This window comes from Platichthys flesus, chromosome 4 (genome assembly GCF_949316205.1).
Source record: "Platichthys flesus chromosome 4, fPlaFle2.1, whole genome shotgun sequence".
Classification (NCBI taxonomy): Eukaryota; Metazoa; Chordata; class Actinopteri; order Pleuronectiformes; family Pleuronectidae; genus Platichthys; species Platichthys flesus.
This window is the reverse complement of record NC_084948.1, coordinates 27032523-27048754: the sequence shown is the minus strand read 5'-3', so window position 1 is coordinate 27048754 and position 16232 is coordinate 27032523. Positions and strand designations below refer to the sequence as shown.

General features: G+C 44.8%; 2 protein-coding genes across 3 annotated transcripts; one reads left to right on the top strand and one right to left on the bottom strand.

The window, feature by feature from the left end:
- Positions 1–4044: 4044 nt before the first annotated feature.
- LOC133951892 (transient receptor potential cation channel subfamily V member 1-like) lies at positions 4045–10485 on the bottom strand. Its single transcript, XM_062386137.1, has 15 exons — positions 10173–10485; positions 9598–9737; positions 8950–9102; positions 8386–8523; positions 7996–8300; positions 7686–7862; positions 7146–7301; positions 6966–7061; positions 6803–6873; positions 6514–6679; positions 6228–6294; positions 5833–6152; positions 5518–5642; positions 5069–5175; positions 4045–4960 (listed from the first exon to the last, which is right to left on the bottom strand). The coding sequence occupies exons 1-15, from the start codon at positions 10328–10330 to the stop codon at positions 4881–4883; spliced, it is 2259 nt and encodes a 752-aa protein (XP_062242121.1). The 5' UTR covers positions 10331–10485; the 3' UTR covers positions 4045–4880.
- A 1384-nt stretch (positions 10486–11869) lies between these two features.
- LOC133951639 (V-set and transmembrane domain-containing protein 5) lies at positions 11870–16119 on the top strand. Of its 2 annotated transcripts, XM_062385696.1 has the most exons (5): positions 11870–11960; positions 12743–12950; positions 13548–13874; positions 14749–14892; positions 15742–16119. In XM_062385696.1, exons 2-5 carry the CDS (start codon positions 12875–12877, stop codon positions 15771–15773), a joined length of 579 nt encoding a protein of 192 aa, XP_062241680.1. In that variant the 5' UTR covers positions 11870–11960; positions 12743–12874; the 3' UTR covers positions 15774–16119. The 2 variants fall into 2 exon arrangements, with proteins under 2 accessions (XP_062241680.1, XP_062241679.1); XM_062385695.1 differs by lacking the exon at positions 11870–11960 and having other exon boundaries at positions 12642–12950.
- Positions 16120–16232: the final 113 nt, after the last annotated feature.

The following is a 16232-nucleotide window of genomic DNA, read 5'->3' as shown; positions in this document are numbered from 1 at the left end:
AGAGTTCATAAGGAGACAGGAAGCCTTCTCAGACGGATCGAGGTTTGTCTATCCTCCAGCGTCCGCAGAGCATCACCAGCACCAGCCTACCTCCCGCTGCAGAGCTCCCGGATGAGAGGCCGCACACCAGCCGACCTCAAGTGCAGTATGAGGTCACTCCATCTCTGGCTGGCACGCGGAAACGCAAAGTGCCGCATGACAACCTCACGTCTGCACCCCAACCTCAGCAATCGATAGCGGCAGCGGCGGTCACCACGGCAGCAGGACTCGAGCCCCAGCCCGTGTTCGTGCCACTCCGTAGACCAGCTCTTCCCCCCCCAGCTGCTGCCGCCGCCTGTTTTCCTGCCGCCTCCCGCACTGCCACAAGCCAGATCTACTCTGTACAAGAGGAAAAAAACAGAGCTGGGCGCTACACGGCCCCAGATCACTGTACAACAGCACACATGCGCACTTTGTGGCCAGTCCACTCAAGGACACAATAAATACAGGATAAAAACATACTGTCAGCTATCGAAATCATCCACATCCAAAGGCCTCACTGGAAAGACTTTTGCAAATATCACAGACTTCCATATGGCAGTGGACGAGCTTCTGGCCTCTCAGTCCCAGGCCCCTTAGAGCAGCGCTCGAATGCTCTGACACTGGGCTCTTTGTATATATTAATATTTGACAGACACAATCACTCGTTTTGTATTATATTTCACTATGCACCTTATTTCTCACCGTTTGAATTTAATATTTTAGGTGTTTTTACTGTTGTGCTTGCTGTGTTCTTTGTATATATTTAGCAGATGCAATCATTCTTTTTCCAGTTCATGACATCTTTATGCACCTTCTTGGAAACTACTAATTACTTCCTTAATTTGCAAATCACAAATGTCACAACTCATCAAAATCTTGTTTGTGTATACATACATATATGCTATATGCACTCGTTACCTCTGTCACAGGCTTAATAATTATCTTGCACTACGAGCTTGATGCCTTTACATTGATCTCCAGGACGAGGCTTTATACAGGTGAAACACATGAGGATTGGGCACGACAATCAACAGGAAGTAAACATCGAAACACACAAGGAAAGCGGGACTACAAAATAAAACAGGAAACAGAAAATACAAAGACACTGAAATTAACAAACTAAAATGACAGGACGTCACAGTACCCACCCCTCAAGGACCGGATTCCAGACGGTCCATAACAGAGACGGGTGGGAGGAGGGGGGAACCGGAGGAGGGAATCCGGGAGGTGCCCAGGGTCTCAGGCCAACGGCTCCGTGGCCGCTCCGGGGCTAAGCACAGAAGCTCGGGAGGACGGCACCGTGGCCGCTCAGGGACAGAGTTCTGAAGCTCCGCTGGACGACCTGGAGGCCGGTCAGGAGCCAAGCACGGGAGCTCCCCAGGAGGGCGGCGCCTTGGCCGCTCTGGGACAGAATTCTGAGGTTCAGGAGGGCGGTCCGGAGCCCAGCACGGGGGCTCCAAGGGCAGGTGGACCGAAGACCAGTCAGGGGCAGAGGGCAAGAGCTCCGACCTCAACCCTGGACGTGGGGCAAGAACTGGAGCTGGCACCGCGAGGATCTCCGACGCCGAAACACAGAGGACGTCAGCCGAGAGCCTCCGGCGCGGAGCAGGCACTGGAGCCGATGCTGGAGCAGACGCCGCTGTGAGGACCACTGACGTCGGTGAACGAGAGACATCAGCTGGGAGCCTCCGGCGTGGAGCTGGGACCGGAGCAGGTGCTGGAGCAGACTGCTTGAGGGAGAGGCTTTTGCTGTGGATGTCTCCCCCCTCCACCGTCTACCCCCCAGACCAGAACCTTTCTGGAGGCTGCGGGGTCCTCCCAGAGCCAGGCGGGTTCCCTCAAAAGGGTTTGAGTGTCCCCACTGCAGGCTGCGGGGTCCACCCAGGGCCAGGCGGATCCCCTCTAGCTCCGACATCAAACGATCAAAACAACTCTTTCGAAAAAACTAACCTCTGCTGAGTCCATAGTTTGGTCGGTTCGTTCGGTTACGGTTTGGTGGAGGAGATGGATCCAGAGGTTACAAACAAAAAGGTATTTAATATAATAAAAGGCTTTAAACAAGACAAAAACAAAACACTAACACTAACACTAGCAGGTAAGTTCTGGCGACAAAGCGCACGGAGAACAAGGAAGCAGGAGAAGCTGGTCGAGACAGCTGAAACAGACAAACCGTATCTGCCACGTGTGGAAACCAGTAGCACAACAACGAGTACGAACCGACAGGGGACAAAGGGAAACACAGAGGCTTAAATACTGAGGAAAAGAAGGGGCAATTACACACAGGTGAAACACAAGAGGATTGGGCACGACAATCAACAACAGGAAGTAAAGACCGAAACACACAAGGAAAGCGGGACTACAAAATAAAACAGAAAATACAAAGAGACTGAAATTAACAAACTAAAATGTCAGGACGTCACATTATATTCTATAATGTGTATTTAATCTTTATCTTGGTTGTCATTGCTGTTTTAGATTTATATTTTAAGCTAATATTACAATTATTTATGTTTTTTTACACCTGTGTTTATAAACCTGTGACAACCTATTTTATTATTGAAAATGTGAGTTATTAAAAAACAAAAATTGCACTCCAATAAGCCTCTCTGACCTTTATTTTCATACAACAATTAACAGAATATAAAAATTCATAAACATGACAAGATAAGACAGTCAATTCCTCATCCAGAACATTCCCCTATTACAGTAGCAACAAACATAAAGGTGATAAGCTGTACTTAAGCTCTGCTAAGGCACTTAATGTAAACAGATCCACACCAGTGATAGCTTTCCATACAGGTTGTTTTGCCTTTTTTAAACCTTTCAATGTGGAGCTTGCATGAGGGCAAAGGTTAAACTACTTTGTTTGTGTGGTGTTCAGAAAACAATATAGCTTTGCAGGATACAGATATTACAAAAGACAGGCAATTACAAAGTATAATTGCAACAATAATTCTAAGTGAGTATACAGAAGATATGTACATATATACAGGTTTAATAAATAATATACAATATAAATATGAAAACAGATACAGACAGTCGATACAAATACAGCTCACCAGTCACACACAGTCATGATCAGATTCTTCCAATAGAGGGAGGTGTTTGATTGACAGGTGTCCGGTAAACTATCATGGTTTCAGGCTTCAAATTTATTTTTCTTCTACATTAATGACAATGATTTGCTCAGGGGTTTGCACATCGCCACGGTCCATCGCCCCAGGAGTCCCATGACCTGTATCAGTGTGACAACATGGTTAATGTAAGACATGGTGAAGGGGGGTGCACCAGTCGGAGCAAGCCCCGGTTCCATCTCCCAGTTCCCCGGTAGGGGACGAATCAGATATTAAACTGATAAGAACAGACTTTTGATTCCTTTATTCTTTTGACAGTTGGAGTGAAAATGGCTTGACAAAACATTACTTTACATTGCATAACCTTTTTATGAATCCATTTTTGCACCATTCCGGTTTGCACTCCTCTCATCCTATCCACTGTTGCCTTCTGACTACACCCTTTGTTGTACTAGGTTTCATTCCCGTCTATGTCCTGTTCCTAGCAGAATAAAGTTGACTTTGATCCTTTGTTTGCTAAATCTTTCTTTATCCTCAGTGGAGCAGAAAAGTGAAACTGAATGTTATTGTAGGACGTGCAGTCACACACTCCAGGTGTATTCATGGACACAGCCTTCACGCTCAGGAAACAGGTTTTATTGTGTAAACGTTAATCATCATCAGTGTCTTCTGCCTGGTCCACACCTTTCTCTCCACCTCTGTCATTTCACATCCTTCTCTCCACATTCCCTCAGAATAAAAACTTCACAATGACCTGAGGTAGAAGTGTCATACATGTTTAAAGATTCTGTCAGATTCACTTTACTTCCATTTCTGTGACATTCATATTTCTTAGAACCTAAATTCACTAAGTCTGAGTTACAAATTGATTTAATAATAATGACGAAGCACTGACTTTGAGTAGGACAAAGAAAATGATGAATGATCAATCAATCAATCAATCAATCAATCAATCAATCAACCTTTATTCACAGACTGTTGTTAATTCACAGTTTTATTTGATAAATAAAATGTTTGACCACTGTTAACGTGCTGCTTCAAAATACAGTAGATCAACCACACAACAAGTCGATTATTCACAAACACAAGTGAAACATGTTGAGACGTGTGTTCAGTTTGTTAACAGCTGCTCTGCTTCGGAGGAGAATACAAACAATCAGGATTCAGTGTCTTTGAGTTGACGTCGTCTCCTGGTCTCACAGAACTCTTTCAACCTTGTTCAGGGGGGAGGTAGAAATGAGGAGGAAATGCTAAGACAAAACAGATGAGGAGGTGAGGACCTGAGGAGGAGAGAAGGAGAGGAGGTGAGGAGGAGAAGAGGAGAGGAGGAGAGGAGGAGAGGAGGTGAGGAGGTGAAGAGGAGAGGAGCTGAGGAGCTGAGGAGGAGAGAAGGAGAGGAGGAGAGGGGGAGAGAAGGAGAGAAGGAGAGGAGGAGAGGAGGAGGAGAGGAGCTGAGGAGGAGAGGAGCTGAGGAGCTGAGGAGGAGGTCAGTGTCTCCCAGGTCAACAGGATGGAAGCAGCTGTGGGCTTCATCATGTCCTGTGAGAAAAGTATAATTATAAAAGTTCTTTCTCTATAATCAAAACTAATTAATGGTACATATACAGTATTTACAGATTCCTGTCTCTTTTAGGAAATGTTATGATATAAAAAAGTTGCCATTTTATCTTAAAATAAACATTTTTAGACTGAAGATGCCATTCAAAAATAAATGGCATCTCAATATTCCACATGAAACTTTTACACTGGTGTTTTTGTTCTTTTCTGGGTTTGTTGGTCGGGTCATTAGGGAAAGCTGAGATTCTGTGGCTGTTGACGTCTGGTACGAATCTTCTTCAACAGCGGACTCAGGTTCCACGGGTTCCCTGAAAGTGTAAATGGAAACTCATTAGTGACATTGTACCAGTAAGAGACTGTGTGTGTGTGTGTGTGTGTGTGTGTATGTGTGTGTGTGTGTGTGTGTGTTGACCTACGAGGTGTCGGGGTGTGTGGCTGTGACTGCATCATGTCATTTCCTGGGTCTTCCTCATGGATCCCACCGAGATGCGACCTCCACTGTCTCCAGTTCATTTCCTCCACCCTGAAGTGGGAGAAGACTCGGATCATGTGAAACTGTAGAAATACTTCACATGATGAAATCTTCATAAACTGATATTAAAGGATTTAAAGGGTCAGTTCACCAAATGTACCAAAAACAGTGTTGGTCCTTGTTTACTCTTGACACCACAGCACAATGGAGGTAATTAGGATTTATTTTTGAATTACAAAGCATTGGAAACTGTGGATCTTTTAATTCAGCAGGACGACACATCAGAAAAATCCAAATTTAACTTTTGGTCACTTATTAATCCTTTATCTGGTCCTGATGATATTTAAGGACTTAGTTATTTCTCACCTCTGGACATGTTAACTTCTGGTTTACCTGAAAAATCGGCGACACTGGTCCTTCTGGCCTCTTGGACAAACCGTCTTCGACGCTCCGGAGAACAGTTTGCTCCTCAGGCCCCTCGGAATGGTTCGCTCCATGTCCAAAATGGTGAATGCTCTCTGAGGACGTGCAACAGAATGTGAGAGATTTACACAAACATAGAATACACAAGATATATGCTGAGTTTCTGTTTGTATTTTGCTTCGGTACAGGCAACCTCGTTTTCTGTGTTGGCTCTATCATAGAATCATCCTGAACTTGAGAGATCAACATGTGAACAGAAGATTGGAAGTGAAAGTTGTTTCCCACCTGCAGATTCCAGATGTTTTCACTTTCATTGGAGATTCTCTCCACTGTGTTGCCCATCAGTGCTATGAGCATGTTGAGCAGCAGGATGTAGGTCAGGACAATGTACGAGATGAGCAGGATGTAGAAGACTTCTTTATACTGGACGTGGTCGGTGAACTCCAGATCTCCCATTCCTATCGTGAACTTGAACAGTTCCAGTGTTGTGAAGCGGATGTCGTTGTAACTCGGCTTTTTGCACGTAAACGTCTCAACGTCGAAAGTCCTTCCACGAGGCACTGAATCGTTTTTATGATCCGTGTCTACCATGAGAGAAACGATGGCTGTGGATGAGGAGAAAATTAAACCGGGCGTCTTGACCTTGAAAAATCTTTATTCTGCACAAACCGGAAGTTTACCTGCAGAAAATCCAAACAGCAAGACTCCATAGACACATAGAAAGTGCAAGATGTCTCCAAGAATCATCTTAAGAGAGAAACAGATTTTAATTATGTATATGAGATTGTAGAATTTAAATCATCAACCAACAACTATGTTCTATGTAAAGATGGATATACAGTCACACTCCTGGTTTGATCTGAGCTTCTCCATTCTTTGTTTTCTGGTTCAGCAACATGTTCTTGTGAAGGTAAACCACTCCATTACGGCTGGGAACTACGTATATACATCTAGCTTAATTCTTACTCTTTGCATCATGACGTTGTATATCCCCATCTGTTTGGAGCCTCTCGAGTAGTAGAGGACGTTGATCCAGGCCAGAGCCAGCGAGAGCACGAGGAGTCCCACGTATTCCCTCCGGCCACAGAAGTACACGACCGCGCAGACGAGAAGAAGAATCGCCTGCAGGAAGCTGAGTGAGGCACAGAGCGGGGCAGTGAGAAGACCATCAACAGGGAATACTCACTGTACTGCACTGTACTGCAATGTACTTTACTGTACTGCACTGTACTGCACTGTACTGCACTGTACTCACAACAGAATGTCAGAGAATCCATCTGTTCCAAGAGCCCTGAAGTTTGGAGGGTTCTTCCTGAAAATGATTATCTATGAATTTAGAAGTGAAAAATAATGATAATGATAAGTTTTAAATTAATTTAGACTCTTTGTGTGAACTGCACCAGATCCCACTTCCTCACCGCCTTAAAGAGAAACCACACGGCTCCCAGGACACTGAAGATCTCCCCGGTGCAGCGGAGGCCGTCGGCCGGGACGTTCTCGATGGCAAACGGTGGCTGCAGGTTGAAACGGTTAAATACTTCTCACTTGTTCAGGCTGAAATACCTGTTTTGAGATAGAAGCTCTTGGTTCAGTCTCACCTGTCCGACCTTTCTGTTGTAGGTCACGGTGGTGAAGATGCTCACGTAGATCAGATACACCAAGAAATTCATCAAGAATAGTTTAGAAGCAAATCTGTCCCATTTGTCCTGGAGGAGACTGCGGAGAGGTTCGATCTGGAGCATCTCAGGACGGTTCTGAGGTCACAGGTCGGGTTCACAGTAAAAACAGAGCAGTAGTCCACACGTCTCATGAGAAATTAAATGAAAGTCTGCTTCTCTGACCCAAATTTATAAATATGTGTTTTATGGATTTATCAGAGACCAAATTCCTCTGTTATTATCAAATCATTTATCTCATCCTTAGCCATCTTTCTACTCGACGATTTACTTCGATCTATCTCCCATCTACTAACATAGAGGAGGCTTTTTAAGGACCTATACTGCAGCCAGCCAGTAGTTGGCAATAGGGAAGTTTTGGGTTGGGGAGCCGTCATACATCTTTTCTTGAACATACCAGATCAAACGTTGTGTTGTGGACCTTCATGTAAATTTCATTATGAGTAAAACTGAGTTTCGAACCGGGATTTCACTCCCAAAGACGACGATCTCCAGCACCGAGTTGTCTTCGCTGGTGTCGATGGACGTCATGTCGTAGAGTGAGGAGTGGACCGGCCCGTAGACCCATTCTGTCAACTTCCTGCACAGCGGCCTCATCTCCTCAGCCTCGAACTCCCGCTGCAGAATGTGTCTGAACAGCTGGAGGTCAGAGAGGAGATCATGAGCTTGTGTTAAATGATATGCAGGTTCTCATGCTTTGCACACGTATGACAGATTTCCCTTGGTCAGGGTCACGAACATGGTGTCAAGGTAGATCTGAAAACACACTGACCCCGATCTTTCCCAGCTTGGCCGCTAACTTCAGAGACGTCAACCCCTGATTGTTCTCAATTGCCTCCAACTTCACTGTTTGTGTTTTCTCTAGTTTGTTGTGCTGGACGAGGATCTCGTCGTACATCCTCGCGACCATGTCGGTGTTTTCTGTGGTGTTGTCCGCTATGACCACCAAGGTGTGGAAGACCGTGTTTCCCTGGGAGTCCTGGTCGGCCAGGTCGGCTCTTCTGAACGGGTTCTCCATGAGGAAGGACACGATGTTGGGCTGGTTGGTGCAGGCCGCCAGCGACAGTGGAAGTTCTCCTGTTGGAAACATACGAAGGTGAGTGTAGTGATCACGGTCGTAAACAGCTGGGATAGACAACGTATATGGGACGTGTAGACCCACCAAAATAAAAGCCCAGTCCTGCTTTGCGCTGGAAGAACCTCCCGTTGGCTTTGGCCTGCACGTCTGCTCCTTTCTGGACGAGCAGCTTCACGTGGTCGAAGCTTCTTCTTTCGATGGCGACGTGCAGCGGCGACTGACCTGTGACACGTGGTTGGTTGTTACCGGCTGTCCCTTGTTGATTGAAGAATTTTGTACACAACCTCCTGACAGATGTGATGTGACGGGATTCGTACGGTCCATTTTCACAAAGCACAATTTGTCTCATTGATCTTAACAAGGTGCAAAATCCTCTGTGCTAAACCCTCAACAAGAGTCAACTACCGACACAAACTATTACCAGGAGAAAACCAGAGACACCTCAGAGAGAGAAACATGTGAGTGATCAGGACGGACACGAGGGCACAGACGCTGCGTGTTATCATGTCCGGGTTTCAAGGAGTTTTAATCCAAAACAAATTCATTAAAGGTATCTGTATTGAGAAATTGTTTAGGTATGAATGTTTCCAAATACTGAGAGTTTTTACAGCCTCTAGTTTCACAGACTCTCGATCTTCGGTCACTTACCTTTGAAGCAAAGATCTTTGTAAGACGCGTTGACTACATTTTCTAAATCTTCAGTTTTCTCTGCTATGTCAAGCAGAAATTCAATTGTGTCATTTTTTCCATCTTTTAGATTCAGCAAAGCTTTCAGGAGCGCCGTCTTCCCGTTGGTTTCATCTGAAGGACACAGACATGATGAGATACATTAAAATACATACAAACTGTACACACTCACAGTTATCGGTTCCCAACACAACCTGGATTGTTTTATCAAGATCAATGAATTAATCTCTGAGAAATCAACTGAAATATCGGAAGAAGCTTTTTCTTACAATGTAAAGTAAAAGAAAATCCTTGAGTTGGTTCTTTCTTTTCTCAAACGCAGACAAACACAGAAGGTAATAAATGTGCAGATTTCTTTGGACAGTTTGTAAAGTTTTAACTCAAATTTCATTTCAACGTTTCACCCACATAAGCAATATTCTAATTATAAACAATTATAGAATAAACATTATTGTATAATTATTAATGTTTCAATGCATGTGCTACACAGAAGATCCATAATCGTCTGTATCCACTGACTCACAACCACAAACACACAGAGACCACAGTGCACAAATATATCTGATGACACGGCTGCAGGACAGAGTCAAACATCCTGTTCCTACTCGCCTGTGTATTCCGGGCTCGTGAGTCGCAGGTCATGAAGTCGCAGGTAGTCGAGCAGGCCGTGGAGCTGAGCCGTGTCCCCCTGAGACGCTGCTTCAAACACTCGCTCCCTGGTGAACGCTCGGCTGCAGAAGTTGTCAACACTGGAGAAACAAACAAGTCAAGATTTCCAAGAATTCAGACACAAAACTTTGTAGCTTTGCTTTAATGAAGAAATTCTACTTTCTTGATTCTTGTTTTTCTGGGTTTACCCTCGAGGTTTATGCACTTATTGTGAGTCAGATAAATGTAATGTAATGTAAAACCCTTTTGTCTTTGAATACAAAGAGTGAAAAGTGATGTAAACAAAGGAGAGAAGGATCCAGCTTGTGATCAGATCAAAACCTGCTGAGGCTTGTTTACCTCGACACACCTAACCTGAAACTGACCAGTCCCCAAATGCTGAAATGCAAATTTAACTCATCAGCACAGAAACCGTGTGGATTTCTGTGCGGATGACTCCAGCAGTTAGTCTGCACCATTTCAGAACTGAAGTGTTTCAAATCAAACAGCAGCTCCTCCCCTGCAGGGCCTGTTACCTAGACGTTAAAACGTTGGAATCCATAGGAGTAATCTCTATGTTGGCTTCTCTCATGAGCCAGTCCAGACTGCTCCCCTCCTCCTCCTCCTCCTCCTCCTCCTCGTCCCCATGGTCTTTGTTTGGCTTCTCTCCCTCCACTGTCCGTCCACCTTCCATCGTGTCAGTCTGACTGGCTTTGCTTCCACAAGTTGCTCCTCAGGTGTGAGGAGCTGCTGCTGCTCAGGTGTAGAGTTGCAACGATCAGGAGGAGGTGGAGATGGGGTTTGTTACCATGGTGGTGCTCCTCCCTCTCCCCGGGGGGAACGCCTGCTGCTCACCTGAGCTCACTGCTGTGGTTGAAGGAGCAAAGACGACACACAACCACCAGAGGATCGTTTTACTGAGGAATCACACACGGATCTGACACATGACACCGTCTCTGGTGTTACCAACACCTCAATGTGTGTGATTTCATTCTAAAGCTTCACTGTGATGAGTCAAACCAGTTTAATATCCAGGATTCAGTCATAGAAAACATCATTTGAACTGGTTTATTGACCTGTATTCTAGTCTAGTCTTGTGTGACACCAGTTTCAAGATGATCCGGTTGTTATAGAAAGTTATAGAAACAGAAAACACACGTGTGCCCTTCAGAGCAGCTATGGGTGTGTTGTCCTCAAAACAAGGTGCAGTGGAAACACCTGATGTCAGTGGCTCAGTATGTCACACTAACCTGAGGGAGGTATTATTAAGATTATATATGAAGCTGAGTATTCTTTATGTGAACTGAACCGTTCAAATATTTATACCCTGAGGGTTTGTTCACCCGGCAGCTTCTGTTTTGTTACCAGCTTTTTATTACACATCACAGTGAGTTGCTTTATATTTAAAATCCCACAGAGGATTATTATTGTAATATTAATTTATATTTCAGGTAATATTTAGGTTGGATGTGTTAAGGGCTGAGTTTCTGTCTTGTTGATAAAGAATGAGCCGAGGCATCTGGGCAGGTGTTTACTGGACACATTATTTAAAGGTGTGGTTTCACTAAGCAGAACGTGTGCGTTTACTGTCACACACATTTTTATATTTATCTTTAATCAAAATGGTTTATACTCTATTTATTGTGTGTCTGGATTTGGAGTAATTCACTCACAAGTGGGTGAATTTATTTACATTCACAATCATGTTTATCACAGTAATTCTTATTGTTGTATAACTGATCCTGTTATTGTGTTGTGTGTCTAATTGTTCCTTTAGAATTTGTTTTTTTGTTATTTATCCCTGCATTTAATGTGTAATTAGGAGGAATTAAAACCCAACTATCTCTCATGGGATTAATAAATGGTTATTTTATTTTATAGCTGTGGGGGCCTCTAGTGGAGATCAGTCGTCACTGCAGAGCTCAGCCTGTGTTGAACAGTTCAAATGAAGTCATAAATATCTTTCCTTCAAATATATCTGTGATTTGTTTTCAACAAGAATCCTTGAAATATTAAAACATCAATTTTTTCAGTCTGATGAAAAACAGTCTGAAATAATATAAAATCATTTTTTTGCAGATATTTTTTAAAGGAAATAAAAAAGTCTGTAATATGTAATAAAGCAGTTAAGACACACGAGCAAATAATTAAATGTGGGTGTGTGTTTGTGTGTGTGTGGGGGGGGGGGGGGGGGGCTGTGTTAGTTTCTCTTGGTGTGAACAGACACTTCCTGTTGGACACGTTTAACCAGGTGTGTCACAGCATGAATTCCAGCAGATTCAAACTATCCTGGTTTCATTTTGCAATTGTCAGCGTAAACAAAGGTGAGTGCGTGTGTGTGTGTGTGTGTGTGTGTGTGTGTGTGTGTGTGTGTTGGGCAAGAGGCAGTGAGTAAACTGAGAAGATTTTAATTGTTCACTCTTGAGCTGTCTTCGTGCGTTTGTGTGAGTGTGTGTGGTAGTGTGTGTGTGTGTGTGTTTGTGTGTGTGTGTGTGTGTGTGTTTGTGTGTGGGAGAGTGTGTGTGAGTGTATGTATGCGTGTGTGTGTGCATGTGTGATCACATTACCCTTGTGTTTGCTCAGTGAGCTCTTGCGGAACCTGTCTGATCGCTGTGGGCTGGCACTACCTCGCTCAGGTATGAGGAGAACTCCAGCTCAGTCCTGAGAGAGAGAGAGAGCGAGAGAGAGAGAGAGAGAGAGAGAGAGAGAGAGAGAGAGAGAGAGACGCCAGCTCAGTCCTGAGAGAGAGACAGAGAGAGAGAGAGAGAGAGAGAGAGAGAGAGAGAGAGAGAGAGAGAGAGAAACTCCAGCTCAGTCCTGAGAGAGAGAGAGAAACTCCAGCTCAGTCCTGAGAGAGAGAGAGAGAGAGAGAGAGAGAGAGAAACTCCAGCTCAGTCCTGAGAGAGAGAGAGAGAGAGAGAGAGAGAGAGAGAGAGAAACTCCAGCTCAGTCCTGAGAGAGAGAGAGAGAGAGAGAGAGAGAGAGAGAAACTCCAGCTCAGTCCTGAGAGAGAGAGAGAGAAACTCCAGCTCAGTCCTGAGAGAGAGAGAGAGAGAGAGAGACCGTCTGTGACCTGCGCTCAGTTGGATTTCTCACGTGTGAACAGGTCAACAGGAGGAGGAGGAGCAGGAGGAGAGGAGGCTGCTGTGGACAGTGAGGAGGAGACAGAGCTGCAGGATGTGAGACGACCTGGAGGAGATTCTTCCACCGCGGGTTGACCAATGTCTGTGTGATTCTAATGAGGCTCTTCAGGCTCTGGGATGTACAAGATGTTGCTGTGTTCCTCAGCATCGCATCATATATCTGTGACCTAGGTAAGAACATCCAACACACCTTCTAGAAACGTTTAATTGGTTCAGGACTAGATACACGAGGTGAAGGTGAATCTCAGAGCTCATCATGGCTGAGAGTAAAAACAGACATGTGAACATCCTCATGCTGGAGAGTCTGAATCCTCGAGAAGCAGGAACTGGTGAAGACTCTTCTGTAGAAATGTAGATTCCTACGAATGACTGAGGCTCTGAGTTGGTCCCACACGCTTTCATCAGAACAAACAAACCAGCAGCAGCAGCTCCCTCGTGAGAACCTCCTTCACCAGACGTCAGTTAAACTGTTTCTAACTGTTCTGCTGAGCTCGTTGGACGAGTTCCACTCCTCCGCTGAACCACGCGTCGTTTGTCAGAGCAGAGAATCGAACACACATTTCTGAGTGTCCAGGAATTTGATTGAAATGAGTCACTAAACAAACGAGTTGAGTCATGGTAAAAGATTCTCTTTTTATAGCGGCACTCTGTCACACACTGTCATGTTATAACTATTGTCAGGTGCTGTAATAGAATGTGTTCAAGCTGCATTCATGTGTCTTCATCTGTTCACAGTGAATCTAAACTCTAGACCTCTTCTCCTTCCAGCCGGAGCCATCTCCATCCACTCTCCTCAGAGGAGCCTCGCCAGGGCAGTGCAGGAGGATGTGTTCTTCTCAGTGGACGTTTCCTCCAACGGGGTCCCCACCATACAATGGAACTTTATGTCCGGAGCGGTGAGCCGCACCATAGGGACTTGGCAGCCCGGTGTGTTCACCAACATCACGGAGGATTACAGCAGCAGAGTGCAGTCCTACGACAACGGCTCCATGGGCCTGTCGGACCTGCGGCTGCAGGACGGAGGATACTACGTGGTGACGGTTACTGAAACAGAAGGAAGCAGCAAGGACACCGGGTTCGTCCTGAAAGTGAACGGTGAGTTGAGTCGGGGCTTCTGTGAAGGTGACTCATCCCCACTGTACCTGAGCGACCTGGGTTCAGGTAAATGTTCAATAGGACGTAATAAAAGGGGACGAGACTTATTCAAAGTCCATCAGCAACAACTTCTGAAACCTGCTGCTCAGCTCCTGTACAGAAACTCTCAGGGTTCATTCAGCCTCAAACCCAGAACCAGGGATTAAACACTGTCTGTTACACCTCCCCCCCCCCACTCTGCTGTGACCTTTAACCCCCAGCGGCTCCAGTGGGGAGCAGGTCTGTGGTCCTACTGGGCAGCCTCCTCCTGTGAGTGAACTGTGACTCCACGGAGCTGCTCCTGCACAAGAGGCTCCGACTGAAACTAAAGTAAATAAAGGTAGAACATGTTGACCAGTGGAGAGCAGAGCTCCACCAAGACCCAACAGTGAACCTCAATCCAATCAGGCTGCACCAGGTTACACACTCTCTTAGATATCACTCCCCTTAATCTGTCAGGTATCAAGATCCATTCATCACTTCATGGAAAATAGTGAAAACCTCAGAAACTGCCCAGGAAGCTCCAGGATCCCCCCCCCCCCCCCCCCCCCCACACCCAAATGAATTCACCCCTGACCAATACCACGTTTCCAAGTTTCATGGAAATCTGCTCTGTGTGGACTGACATCTTTAACCCTGTTGTCCTGAACACGTCCTTCAGATCTGAAGAGACTTCATCAGGAATATATTTACTGGGAAAGTGAAAGATTGTGTAGATTCTTCTCAACACTTGAACTTATTGATCGTCTTCCTGCTGCTGAGTCATCTCCTCTCACAAGCTTTTATATTCACCTCTGGTTGGTGGTGATTGTTGTCCTGTGTCTCTGTCCTCCAGAGGCGCTGTACGAGGATCTTCAGTATCTGTCCGTCTCTGCTCTGGCCCTGGCCTGCGTGGCCACTCTGCTCATGCTCCTCATGTGGCTGCTGGACAAGGCGTACAGGAGGATCGTGGCGTGGAGACGCAGGAGACAGATGCCAGGTGACAAGCTGCCTCCAAACAAGATGCACTCATATGAAAGATGGAGCTGTTTGTAAATGTTTTAATCCTGCTCAGTTTTTACATATTAAGCATTTAAATAATTCAGTGCATTTTCCAAGACTAATGTTCTAATATGAATCAAAACTTGATGAGATGTGCCTCCGCCAGCCAGAGCAGCTTCAGGCTACATGCATGAGGTCACTCTAACCGAGGATCAAAATCTGAGACAGTAACTTGACTTGAGATGTTCAAGATCACTGTGACCTTTAACCTTTAACCACAGCATCTCATCAGTCAGTCTATGAGTCAAACTGAACTTTTCTGCCCAATTTTAAGGAACTCTATTGAGATGTTACCAGGATAACGTTTTCAGGAGGCAAATTTTTGTAGTTTTGTACCAGATGGAATGAAGTGTTTATAATATTTGAGGAGATGGGATGGAGGGACGACCTGGAAGCTTAATGCCTTCGGCTGCACGGAGGAATACAACTTAAGAGAAGAGTTCAACATAAATGTTAAATCTAGATAAATGCATTGACTTATTTTAAACGTAAAAAAAAATGATGATCAAATAAACTTGTCCAGTTTGTAGATGCAGTTTTTGTAGCTACATTTCAAACTAGCGGATACAAAATATTCAGCATGATATTAAAATAACAACTTTCAACGCAAGTGAATTATTTAATAAGTTGATGACACATATGAGAGGTTTGTTTACCCAGTCGTTCATGGTTCACTCTTCATTCAGTGTGTGTGGGTGTGAAGGTGGGCGTGGTCCTGTGTCGTGTCTCAGTGTGGGAGTGTCCCAGTACAAAGGTCACTGAACTTCTTTTGTCGTCTTTTCTGTAGAAACTAATGCGACGGAGCTGCAGCAGCTTTGAGGGACGAGCCTCCAACCAAACATGAAAACCCACCAGAGCTGCAACTCCCAACTGAGGATTTTAAATGTTACTGCTGAATGTAAATATTTCCCTCATGGGATTAGAAAAAAGTACAAACTGTATTTATTGTCTGAGGAAATGAAATGTGTGATTTTTCTTCCTTCATCCAAACGTGACTCAGTCGTTGAAAGAACGACGACTCGTTCAACAGGTCGTCTGCTGACAGGAAACTTCTCAGGTCTTCAGTGGTTGTTTGTAAAAAGTAAAGTGAAATATTTCTGTGGTGATCACTGTTGATATCATGGCCTCAAACAAATAAATGTAAAGAAACTAACAAGAGTAAAAATACTTCATATGTGTCCTTCTCAATCCTGATGTCCCAGCCTGTGTTAATAGAATCAAACAAATCCAAACATAAGAACTAAAAGAAATCATCTTCAGAAACATTTATTCTGTGTA